This window comes from Larimichthys crocea, chromosome II (genome assembly GCF_000972845.2).
Source record: "Larimichthys crocea isolate SSNF chromosome II, L_crocea_2.0, whole genome shotgun sequence".
NCBI lineage: Eukaryota > Metazoa > Chordata > Actinopteri > Sciaenidae > Larimichthys > Larimichthys crocea.
In genome coordinates, this window is record NC_040012.1 from 7289437 (window position 1) to 7302891 (window position 13455).

Consider the following 13455-nt stretch of genomic DNA (forward strand, 5'->3'; position numbering starts at 1 on the left):
TACCTCTTGACACAAAATGGACCGCGTAAAATAGTGTGCCAGTGAGCAATGATATCTGTAATTTAATTTCGTAAGCAGAAAAAACATTCTGGCATTTGTGTTCCACTTCACCACTTGGCAATCCTGCTGGAAACCTTTCAGGTTTTACGCATAACTTTTACGCACGACGTTTGACGGTGAAGCTACTAGCCCACATGCAATGAATTAAGTTTTTTTTTTTCCAAAACACCAATTCAATAAGGAACCAAACAGATGAATCAGATTTTATTTTGTTAAATAAGCTCTCAGCTGTTTTTTTGCTGATATCACAATCTGACAGCTGTCAACAGAATTTACTGTAACACAGAGAGCACACTGAAACTCTAAACTTATAGACTTTGTCATAAATATTCTGAGAGTTTATATAATACACTGGGCACAACATTGTGGAATTTTGGGAGTGAAATTCATATTCTGGCTTGAGGATCACCATTTTTCCACATTATCCGGGCTCCCACTAAGTCCAAGAAGGGGCGTTGATGGAAAAAAGAAAAAAAAAATCTGTATTTTCTTAGCTTTAAAAACACATATGTGGGTCACATTAACTACTGCTTTATATTTTCATTGTCTGTGAAGTCACAGAGACGTCCACACTGTACTGTAGCTTTAACCAGCATGAATGTGTGTTTGTTAAAAAAGGTTTTGTGTCTGTTTTGGATGCATGTTGCTTTTTTAATATTTGTGGTTTTGACATCAGATCAGTTATTATGCAACCTTTTTTTAAATGCTTGTCTTATTGCATCAGACCGACACTGATGGTTCTTTAAAAGGTTATTAAAATTTTAATCAGAGACAATATTTGGGTATATATTAAATATATTGCATCCTGTTTAGACGTTTCCTGTCTTAAGTCCCACCCAGTCTTGAACCATCAGCATTCTTTTTTTTTTTTTTCCATGTACAACTCCAGTCATACGTAAAGAAATCATTCAGCGGAGTGCAAATTGAAGAGAGGTCAAAAATGAAATGATCATGAAAGTAAATACAACACGAAATATGACTTGCCCATTGCCCATCTTTCTTCACTCTGACTGATATTTAACCTAACCATAATTGCATGATGTGCTAGCAAACATTTACAGGCTGTACTTTAATTGCTGCCTATGCTGCCAACTCTCAGTAGATGGCAGTCACACAGAAAAGATGCTGCTGCTCGACCGCAGGGCCACAGAGACGTTAACTCAGAATGTCGCAGACTTAAAAGTTAATCACAAGTCTAAACTTAAACATCGAGCCGTATGGCTCTGATGAGTTATGAGATGCCAAACGCTGGAAATTTTTCCTATACAGCCCCGAAAATGGCATTTTAATGTGCGAGGGTCTGCTGGTGAAAGTGCTTTAATGATTTTAACAGCTTTTCTCGTGTCACTGCATGCTTTGCAGGCCTCGGGGGAAATCGCACTCCTTTGTCATGTTAGTAGCTTGTTAACATGGCAGGTAGTAGATCACAAGTCCCAGACAGCAGCCAGGGAGATGTGTCATTAAAAATCAGAGAGACTGACAAATTATCCCTCAGAAAAGTCTGTGGCTAGTCTGGTACCTTTTAAGCACGAGAGCTCCGTCTTCTCTGTCTTGTGGTTTTTTATACTTATCATTAGAATATGATAGAAAGATGGGAGTCTTTTTTTTTTTCAAGATGTGGGGTGGGGGGGGGTATAGCATGCAGGCTCAGATTCCTACAGACGCTTTTAAAGAAGCCGTGCCTATTCATTTGGGGTCTTTAATGGTTTTGGGATATTGCCTGTTTTTCAGGGCTTCTGTGAAGCGATGCTTGTGGAAGTAGAGGGGCTGAAGAGTCTGGGGTGCGGGTGTGGGTGGTGCGGTAGGTGGTGGTGGTGGTGGTGGCGGTGTTGGGGAGGGTTCCTGGCCAATTCAGCACATCTGGAATATATGAGGCCTTGAGGTATGCAGTAATGCAGAAAGGCATTCTGAAACTCACAAAGAGACCTTTAGTCCAAGCTTTCTCTCTCTCTTTTTTTTTTCTTTTTTCTTCAAAAACCAGTAGCTCTGTACTTGGGACAATATTCAGAAGAGCCACAGCCTATTTTCTTTTTTATGAGGCATTTGGTGTGAGGTTTGAAACTTGGCGTTTGGTTCCTCACATTTGTATTTTATTCTGTCTGTGTTCGAGTCAGAAATCAGTCTGCTAGTTTTAAGGAGAGAAAGAGCCCTGCGTCTGTTAAATTAATCTCTGTGCAGTGGCAGTCATAAACTCTCTCGGTTGATAAAAGTCACAGTGGGGATGATTTTTGGGACTGCAGCGCAGCTTGCTTGAAGTTTATACTCATCACCCTTTTTATTCATGAACTGTGTGCTTTAGATGATCTGGACTCATATCGGCAGAAATGACTCCGGTCCCTTCTCGAGCAGATCTGCACGACTTCAAATGGGCTAAAATTCGAGACATGTCCCCTGAGCATGTGCTCAAATCAAGCGGATTTGATTCACCACTCAAGCTGTTATTTTTCTGGTCACAGGAGAAGTAGCTACAGGGATGGGGCCTGCTCGGTTTAGTCTCCTGTATGTTTTAGTTAGGGGGGTATAGGGAGTGGTGCCAGTGCCATAATGGGTTCAGCATGTGGACTTGTAGCTCCACCCATCAGACCCCCTCTCGGTCAGTAAAAGTGAAGCCAGGAACTTCATAATCAGCACATCCTGGCTTCACGTGCCACATGACAGAAAGAGTAATCAGGCGTATGTTTTTATAATAAAATCTTTTTAGGTTTCACTACGGATTACTGATAAAAATTTAAAGCTAAAACTACAGAAAAGTACAGACTAACACAGTTCAGGGTCTACATTTGGCCTGAAAAGAAAGTCTGCCGGTATTTCCATTGATAAAATAGTTATAGCACTCTATTTTTATTATATTCCTTTAAATAATTTTCATATAATATTTCAGTTCATCTCTTTCAAACTCTCTTCCTGGTTTGCAGAGTTTTATGAGATGAGTCTTTGGAGTCTTATAAGGCAGAGGAGGAGATTTCCGGCGATATGAATTTCAAGAAAGCCGTCTGTTTGATCCCTTTAAATCATTTTCCCACAATGTTTTCAAGCCAGTATCAAACACATGGATCTCAGTTTCTTTTTTTTTTTTTTCTCAGGGAAGAGAGATTTCACATTAAGCCGGTTATCTGCCATTCCTTAAAGGCTTTACCTTCCCAGCTGACCGTTCAGACAGTGTTTATCATTGCTGGGCCTTTGACACGAGGACACATCGTGCCTCCTGACTCACTGAAAAGACAAATGAGTAATGCAATGTCTGGACACTGCTTTTTGCCGCTGTGGTTTTGGTAACAGTTAAACAAGTCGAATTTAATACTTGGGTTGAACCATGTTTGGTTTGGAGTGGAAATTTAACAGTTGGTATTCGTTTTATTGTCTGCAATGGACTTTCTCTGCATTTTAAATAATCCTCTCTTAGATCTAATATTTCATCAGGCCAATACATACTGTAATATTAATGTGCGGTCTAAAAGTCTTTGTCTGTACTTCAGTGTGTTAACAGTACAGATATGTTATTAGATGTGGTGAATGTCATTAAATTACAAGGAAGAGAGGATGTCACAACAGTTCTGGCCAGAAACTGTTTGATCTGTAATTTCTTTTTGTAGTAAGTGGCAGCATATTATTATCAATTAAAACATCAACTTTAATTTAGAGACCAACAATTAAAAGAAGTACTAAATCATAGATTATATAACTTTTTGAAAGAGGAAACACTTCTCATTTTGCAGTCTTATTGGTATGGTTATGGTATGACCTGTAGCTTATAGTGGCCAATGTTAAAGCAAACTTTAAATAGATACTTCCATGTAACTGACATTACTGAGTTATATCTCTTCTATACTGCTAGCACTGTTACACAACACTACTTGTGTCTTCTGGCCACAGTGGTTGGTTCTCAGCAAAAGTTTGGGTTTAAAATACATAAAAGTTACCAGTAAACACTACAGCTAGATGGATGAAATGCCAAATCAGGTCATTTAGGAAAAGTGTTAAATATTTGATCCACTAGAGAGAATTGACAAGTACATTTTTCAGACATGAAATGCCCCATTCAGTATGTATATTTAATAGATTTTTGAACATTTTGTAATTCCCAAATATCGGCATCATCCTGAAAAACCCAGTATTGGTAGGCCCATAATAAACACATAAACTGTTTTCATGGAGACATGTATGTATGTATATGTATATGTGTATTTTATAATGAATGAACTTGACACTGCAAAGCACTGACAAGTAATAACCTACTGTAAGAGCTACACTCCCATATTTTCAGAATAAGAGTTAAACAATTTGTTTTTGACTATTCTGTATGAATATTTACTTTTATCCATTACATTCATTTGCCCATCATGGCCTTGATTTAATATTTTCCTCTTACTGCATATTTTTTAACAGATGCAGCTTCAGACAGACATTTGTTAAATCACTAAATGACACTGCTGCTGCAAGTCAACACTGTTCATACACCAGCCTTAAAACATTCTTCATTAGTCTTCCCCATCGTCACACTGTACCCGATGATGTGTTTCGAGGGAATGGGAGAGATAAAGGTTTAGGAGACACTGACAGCAAAGAATAAACGTTTCAGGGTTATCCTTGAGTAGATCTAGACAATCGCAGGAGAGAGGAGAAATGAGAAATGACTGCACTGCATAGTTTCACCCCTGAGTTCCGGGTCCGCTGACAGAAAAGAGTCTAATAGTGTTAAGAAGCTCGTAAAGCTGCCCCCCCGCCTCTGCGCTCTGCTTATTCCAAAGACCCGGTGATCAACAGCAATGAGTTTTTATCATCCCATAGATTCTTTCGGCTGTGGGGGTCACGAGGAGGGGGGGCCAATTGTGTCTGCTGAACATTTTTACTGCTCCTCTGCCAAGGTAGCTCATAAACTAACAAATGCTTGAAGTGACAGATTTGGCCAGCAGTTCCTGCGCAGGCAAGCGGTGTAATGTTGACTTATCGTCAAAATGCCAGGTCCCATTAGATTTTCTGTTCCCTGTTGAAATGTGCTTACAGTCTACTGTTAAATTACATGCAGTTTTTTTTACAACATGTACACTAATAATGCATTCTAATAAAGAGCATTTTCATCTATAATCTCATACATCATCTACTTGTACTATTATATATTCATTATTTTTATTGAACTGCTATTAAATTTAATTAGTTTGATTTTTAGTAAGCCTTTAGCAGTCAATTTAATTCAGTTTATTTTCATGCGTACATGATGCATGCCGCCTGTTGCCAGTTCCCAGCACACTAAAAATTGACTTCGACATTTAAGAGTTTACTGTGAATCAACAGATTTACAAGCTGATTTATGATTGAGAAAGTTTTTTTCCCCAAATATATACAACAGCACATGAATGCAGCATCGAGTAACATTAATACACACAAAAAATACAAAAGAAAAGTGGGAACAATGCTTTTTTTCTCACTGACTCAGCACTTTAGAGCTTTGGACAAATGCATTCCCCAAATGTTGCAAGTACAAATTGGTTAATGTAATCAGTGCTTTGCTCTGCCTCCACAGCTGAACCAGTAGATGTACTGAAGGCTCTAGACTTCCAGAGCTCTCCCGTAGGAGTACGGAAAACACCAGGCTTCTGCACAATCCGGAGAGGATCCAAACCCGACATTGCTTACAGAGTGGGAAAAAAGGCTCAGATCAGCGCTCCAACCAAGCAGCTCTTCCCAGGTAAACTCACTCCCTACCTCCCACAGACTAACAGTGTTTACACTGAAGCTGAACCAGGAAACTTTGCACACTGGTCAGAAAGTGGATCTCTCAACAAAACATAACAAAAACAAATGTTAGAGAACACGACCTTTACCTGCTCATGCTGGATTATAATGCTTTATATGTGAAGATAAAGATATGAAAAGAGACTAAAGTCTTAATCCTTTTCACATTTGATTGACTTTTAAAATTTCCTGGAAGTATATATATTTGAATAAACACTTTTTTCAGACACTTGGGGGAGATTTCATGGCATGAAAGGGTCTCGGGATATTTATTCGGGTATGTTTTTGCATTTCTTGCAAACATTGAAAACCTAGCTTTTACAGAGGAAGACTTTCACAGTGTCACGATCTCGGACTATTTACGGCCAGGTTAACAGCTCCACAAGGATCAGTGGTGTTTTAAGATAAAGGCTAACATTGGTATGCTAAAAACAACATACCATGAATCCTCTCATCTGACCTTAGAAGATACGCAGGATCAGGTCTGGTTAGTACATCCAAGTACTAATGTTGCTGACTTCAAACGGGTATAATGTTTACCATGGAAACAGCTGCATTCAGGATTGGGAATGTCATGAGCCTTGCAGGTATTTGGTCATAGAAATAAACTGACAGATGAATGTGATGAGACGGATGTCATGTCATCCGTGGTGCAACACCACTAGCATGCCTAAACATTTTATGCCTACTTAAATTAAATGAGTTTAGATGGAAATGAAACCGATGCCTTTGTTTACGGTCTTGATCCACTTAATGGCAAAGCAGAAACATCTTTAAGATTCGGATTAAGATTCCAGTTTCACAATAAATAAGCGAAAAATTATCCTTTACTACAAACACCTGCCTTCGGAAATGCAGCGCAGACTTTGTTTTCGAGAAGATGCTTGTCATTGCATTGGTGTTTCAGTAGAGCCCATAGGGACTTGGTGTCACTCGGCACGTTGTGTTTGAAATGTCAAGTAAACATATGACTCAAGTCGAAAGAGAAACAGCAGATTTTTTGTTATATGATATTCGGGGGGGAAACCCACAATTTATCGCAGCCAATCAATGAGAGAAATCTTTCTTTTGATGTTGTGTGGAATGATCTTGTCATTAAAACGTCTGTCTACAAGTTTGATTGCTGGCAGACTGCAAGCGTCTGCTGTATTTGGCTCATGTAGTGAAATCTAGCAGTGTTTTCATGCTCAATGCACATTGCCTGATGCAAAGTCTGCTGCCTGGCTGTTAGCAGAAACAAAGACATATTTATTTTATTAAGAATGAGTCCACCCATAGAAACACAAAAGCCATTTGACTGTAAAATCATTTGGTCTGCTACTTTCCTACGCTAATTGCTACTAATCAGCTTATTGAAAGATTCAATAATGAACAGTAGAGGATTCATGCCATTACTGATGGTTGTAGAAACCCAACGAGCCTTTGATGTAAAGTTGCCAGCCATTTTTCTCCAGCTATAATATGAAACATGCCGTATTTAATCACTAACACAATGCGTTATAATGAATATCAGTAAAATTCATATCCATTTGAGACCTGTTAATTCTTCATTACTGGGCCAAAGAGCCCCTAGTTGCTTACTTACTCAAAACTAACTTGGGTCCAGTTAAATAAATTGTCCTATTTTTTTTTATTATTATCATTTTATTTTCAATTTGGCTTTATTTCAAAGAATTAAACAGTTCGAACCAGAGCTACATTTCTGTGATTTTTGGCTTAAACTGCCAGCACACCTTTGACTTTACTAAAGGGAAATTTGAAAAACATAATTAAGTTTGAGAGGTGAGACGTTAGAGGTGCCATGGAGGCAAAGTGTCAGAATGTCCTCCTCCAGTCAAAAATAATTGGACTTTTATTTCATCGGGACTAGTTATTTTGTCATTGAACTGAGCTGGTATGGTTTTAAAAATATGACATTTGTGAGTATTTACAGTCCTTGTAAAAACGAATGCGGCTACATCACCCCTATTGAGTCCTTTCAGGGGATGCCAAGGTCTCTTTCAGCTTCCTTTAATAAAGGCTGCTCCAGGTCCAGTTGTCTAGACACTGGTGTTAAATGCAAGGATAGAAAGTTAGACACCTAGTAAACATACCATTATTCAATTTAGTCATTACAATACAATTTCCCTTTTAATTACATCAGTAGAAAATAGATGTGTAAAAGACAGAGATTAAGGTGAAACAGAGTCTGTGTTGTTGTAATGAAAAGCAAGAATTTAAAGAAGGAACATAGGCAATAAAGCTTCTCTGTAACATCTTCAGGAATGAAGAAAATACTCCTGACTCAAGATTCTCACCAAAGTTCTTCATGAAATAAAACTTTAATTTGGTTAAAAATGCAGTGGTTATACTCTAGCAGACTGTTCCCATGTGTGTAATTACTTGAAACTAAATCACAGCAATGCTGTAAACCCTCTGACAGAAGTGTCTGTTTATCCAGGTTTTGTAACTACATATCTGTTGGTTTTGACTAACGTGCCAGCCTACATGCCTGCTGCTTGTTCCACCTTCAGGGGGAGTCTTCCCAGAAGATTTCTCCATCCTGTTTACCGTCAAGCCCAAGGCTGGCCTCCAGTCCGTCCTGCTTTCCGTGTACAACGAGCAAGGCACCCAGCAGCTCGGCGTGGAGGTGGGCCGTAACCCTGTCTTCCTTTATGAGGACCAGCATGGCAAGCCTACCCCGGAGCAGTACCCCATGTTCCGCTCCATCAACCTTGCTGATGGAAAGTAAGTGACTGACTGCTTCTCAAGAGGGCTTGAACACGTTGGAGGTCAGATGTGGGTGGTAGATTTATTTATTTATTTATTTTAGCTTCTCTGTGTCTCATTTTGAGTGTTGAATTTAAAATCTGTTGTGAGGCAAAGCCTTTTATCGAGATTTATTTGGTGTATTTTACGCTAAACAAAACCAATCTGCGGATTTTCTCAAGCACTCGGGACATACTTAACTCATCTAGCCTGGTAAACTGACACACAGCTCTGAGGATTTACTATCATCTGTTTGTTCGGTCACTGCGCCATATGGAACAAGTCAGACACTAATGGCAAATAAATTGCTGGCAGCAGTTTGATTACAGCCTTTTCTTTTCCATATTGTTTAAAGCACTAAGTATACTGATATGCGATGATGAACAGGATCTTCATAAGTCGCATGGTTGTCCAATGACGCCGATACAAATCACTGTTACGTGCTGTCATCAATCATTTGCACAAACGCTAACAGAAATGCCTTGAAATGATTTGTCTGTAAGGAATTATATCAAGAAAAAAACAACAACTACGCTGTAAATGTGCAATTCATCCAGGCTGACACAGTTAAAATGTAACTGTGCCAACTTCTAATTATGTTATATATACAGAACAGTGATTTATCAAACAATTATATGATTTTTTTGTTTTTTCGGATTCTCTCTGACGTAACACCAAATCTAGATGTTGTATATTTCTCTGTAAATTCAGACATTCAAAGTAATAATACAACGTGCTGGAAAAAAAACAGATATGAAAGTAGATACCATTTGCATGTCTGTGCATGATAAATATGAAGCTACAGCCAGCAGCTGATTAGCTTAGCACAAACTGTGGACACAGCTGGCTCAGCCCTATGGTTGCAATAACGTCATATCGCATTTTGCCTGAACCTCACAAAAACGGCCATGAAAACAACAATTTGTTAACTGCTTTCATGACTTCCATAACAGCCAAACTGTTGTTGTTTTTACGTGACATATATTCGGTTAATGAGTAAGCTTTAGAGCTTTTGGTGGACAGATTTTGTTACTTTCTGAGCCAGGCCAGCTGTTTCCCTGCGTGTATTCCTAATTAGGGATGGGAATGGATAAGATTTTTACTATTCCGATTCCATTATCGATTCTGCTTAATGATTTGATTCTTTATCGATTCTCATTTGGGGAAAAAAAAAGGAGAACAAACAGTTTGATCAGCATCAACTTTGTTTAGTTAGAAGTATCATGACCTTACAAAACCAACAGCGAGGTAAAAAAAGGCCCACAGTCTAGATAATAGTAACGATGTGTAACCGTGGCAAATACACAAGAACCAGAGTACATCTCCAGTCCGAAGCGTGTCAAAAACACAACATTCATTTAAAAATATTGCACGTTGTGTGCGCAAATGTTTCTGCATGTTCGTCGTGTTCCCTCCCGACGCTGTTATCTCCACTTTCCAATGATTGCAAGTCGCCCTGTTGCCGTCTTTTTTGGTAAAAATGCAGCCAAACTTTGGAGCGTTGAACCGAGTGGGTGCCACTGTTTACTACTGATTGCACTGCACGTACGAAACTTGCGTAAGTTACGTGCCGTAATTTGTCGTGCTTGCTGGAAACGATAAGAAAACGATACCATGGAATTGAAACACATGGAACTGGTTCTCAACAAGAACCGGTTCTCGATTCCCATCCCTATTCTTAATGCTAATCTAGGCTACGGCCAGCTGCTGGCAAAGTGGTATCAATCGACTCACCTAACTCTTGTCAGGAACGTAAATAAGCATCATTTCCTACTAAACTGAGGCGCCATTTTTGGTTGTCATCTCTAAAACTCCTTCTTCTTTTTCCTACCTTGTTGCGCAGATGGCACCGTGTAGCTATCAGCGTGGAGAAGAAGAGCGTCACCATTATTGTGGACTGTAAAAAGAAGATGACGAGGCCGCTCCACAGAAGTGACCAGGCTGTCATCAACACAGATGGCATTACTGTCTTTGGAACCAGAATCCTGGATGAGGAAGTCTACGTGGTAAGGCGGCCATGTTGAATCCCAATTCACCTGGTTTAGGCAAGCTGTATTGAGATGACTATGAGAAATCATTTAAAGGAATGGGAAACATATTCCACCCACATGTTTGTGCTGTTTTTTGGGCTATCAAAGCCAGGAGGTGGTTAGTTTGGGTTAGAATAAAGACTACAGATGTTAAAAAACACATTTCTGTTTATGGACAGATTAAACATAATCGAGGGAGCTTTAAATGTGTTGAGTATGCTTTGGAAGATTGAGGAGAACCATGCTCATTGTTTCCCCCTTGCCTCCAGGCTTTATGCTAAGCTAACATTAGACTCATCATCTCCTGGCTCCGGCTTCATACCCAATGCCCAGATACGGAAAGGAAATACGTGTGTTTCCCAAAAGTCTTAAACTTTTGCTTAAACGCTTCCTTAAGTCGCATTAGTGCGGAGGATGTGAGTACAACTAATGTTAGTGACAACATTTCCGTTATTATCCTAAAATACAATACTTTTTCTGTAAAAGTCTCATTCATGATTCGGCCTTTCGCAAATACACCACTAAATTAACGTTATTATGTCTTCATGGAGTTTGGAAGCCTTACCTAGGTACCAGTGATTCCTCCAGTCTGGTTAAGTATGGATGTAATTGAAAGCATGTTGAGATTCTTACTCTCAGCGAGTCTCATTTTGTGAAAAGGGACAATTTTAGTGTCTAATACTTTAAGTCCAAACGCTTTAAGTCCAGACATTTTATTTGTCTTTCATTAACCGGTGCATACAGTAAATGTTGAATTTTATTGGCCAGAACAACAATATTGGCTTTGTGTACTTGGCAAGAGCCATGAGTAATTTCTGTGGAAAGGCTACTTGCACAGTGTATTATACAAAGTGCTTTTTTTTTCTCCTCTGAACACTGGTTTTATTTATTCGAATAGTTGACCTAATAAAAGAAAGGCTGAGGTCTAATATGCCTCAGTGTGTTTGAGATGCATGTGTTTTGGTATTATTCGTGTATTTATATCATATTGTTCCCCCCAATAACTGTGACTATAAGAGCTCGGCGTCGTAAATCACAGCTCGGTGTATGTTTACTGAGGTGGTGATTATGAGATGGAAGTCTTAGCCGTCAGGTTTAGCACAGGTAGCTGTCAGCTGAGTGGAAAATGTGAGCCGAATGCTAGCGCTGAAGACAATAGCCTCTCTTTGATGTCCGCATGTGGAATGTTTGCTAAGTAGAACAGTCTGCGAAACGTTTGCCTCCAGGTCAGAGATGACTTTCCACAGAAAATGGGATCCCACTCGTCTCCAGTGATGATGATCTTGGAGCTCTTCTGGCAAGCAGATCACTCACGCTAGATATTGAGGTTAAACATATAGACAAGCTTAAGTCATGATGATAAGAGTCGGTATAATTCACAGTAACATTCATGTGCATTAAGTGTTGCTAAATTGCAATGAGCACAATTATAGTAAATTAGTTTTATAACATTGCTGACAGTAAAGAACTTTAGAGTGAAAGCCACAGTGATTAGAGTTGGGATGATAATTAAGGTAATTAAGAGTTGAGTGGGCAGGATAAAAGTAGCACTCACACCAAGCCTTTTTCTTTTTTTTTAATGTTGATTTATGACCAGCCATTTGGCTTTTGGGAGTGCTCTTTGTTTGAACATATATTACGCTAAATGGTGTTGAATTACAGGGTAATTTGTTTTGTTCTTTTTTCTTTCTTTCTTTTTTTTTAAACCTGGAGAACAGAAAATGATTCCTTTTGTTCCAGGGGGTTGAGGCTTTTTTGCACATTGCAAGGTGGTTTTAATCAGTGTATCACACAATAGCAATGCTGTGGTGGCCTAGCTAGAAATGCAGCCATATCTTAAACTGTAATTATTTCCACTTCAAGTTTAATAACCTTAGATATGTTGATTGCAAACTGGCTACTTGTAGGCACACAGCACTGCTAACGTTAAAAATAAAAAGAAATCCTACTGGCCACGGGGGTCTTTGCTAATTACTATATATCCCTATAGATAAAGGCAGCTCATAACGTAGATGTAAGTCATGTGTTTGGCTCGGATTTGTTGCTTATGGGATTATACTTTGGCATACATCCCATAGCTATTGTAGGTATACTACAATCAGTATACCTCGGAGGCTTTGGAAACTTCTGGAACACTGATGGCTGCAATTTCTAGTCTAGATAAACACAATGTGAAAAAAAAAAAAGGATATTAAGTCCAGATTCTCCCGGGGTCTTCTGTCTATGTAACCTCATAGAGATGCACCTAAATCAGGGCTTAAATGTCAGATGTCTAATTCATTGTGACTCACAGCATCCCCATCCAGCATAATAGTGTAGATTTTAGGTTACACAGCTCTGCTGCACAGTGCGGTACTCCCAACTGGTGGAGTTTACGAGCCATATTACTGTTAAGTAATACTCATTTGGGGAAATACAGTACACTTATTTGTGCTAAGAGTTAAACGAAAAGATTGATACCACTCTCGTGTCTGTGTTCTCTAAAGCTCTGAAGTTTATTTAGTCCGCACACAAACAGAAAGTTGTGGCGTTGGTCAGGGCGTGTGGTTGGTGAACGACAGACTGGTTGTTTGCTTTCACTTTCTCTGTCTGTTTGGATAAAACATACAAGATACAACATGTTGGTGAGCTTCAGACGGTTGTTATTGTGTTTTTGAACCGTGGAAGCGAACACTTCCTTCCTGTTTGCAGTCTGTATGCTAAGATAGGCCAAACAACTCCTGACTTCACCTCCATGTTGACCATCGATCAGCCTGTCCTGCAAATTTTCTTTAAGATTAAACTCAGCATGCATATTGACAGTCCCCAGTTGATTCCTTCCCTTTACCTTGGTCCATGATGTATTTTAAATTAATATTTTGTTTGATGACCCTTTTTTAAAGAC

The 13455-nt window shown here is 39.1% G+C and overlaps 1 protein-coding gene across 2 annotated transcripts in view; it reads left to right on the top strand.

Moving 5' to 3' along the window:
* Positions 1-13455, top strand: part of LOC104931259 (collagen alpha-1(XI) chain) — an 81598-nt gene that overhangs the window by 982 nt on the left and 67161 nt on the right. For both annotated transcript variants that reach the window (XM_019276254.2, XM_019276253.2), the window contains 3 exons: positions 5582-5746; positions 8307-8520; positions 10385-10547. In XM_019276254.2, the coding sequence (XP_019131799.1) occupies positions 5582-5746; positions 8307-8520; positions 10385-10547 (542 nt within the window). The remainder of the gene's footprint in view (positions 1-5581; positions 5747-8306; positions 8521-10384; positions 10548-13455) is intronic.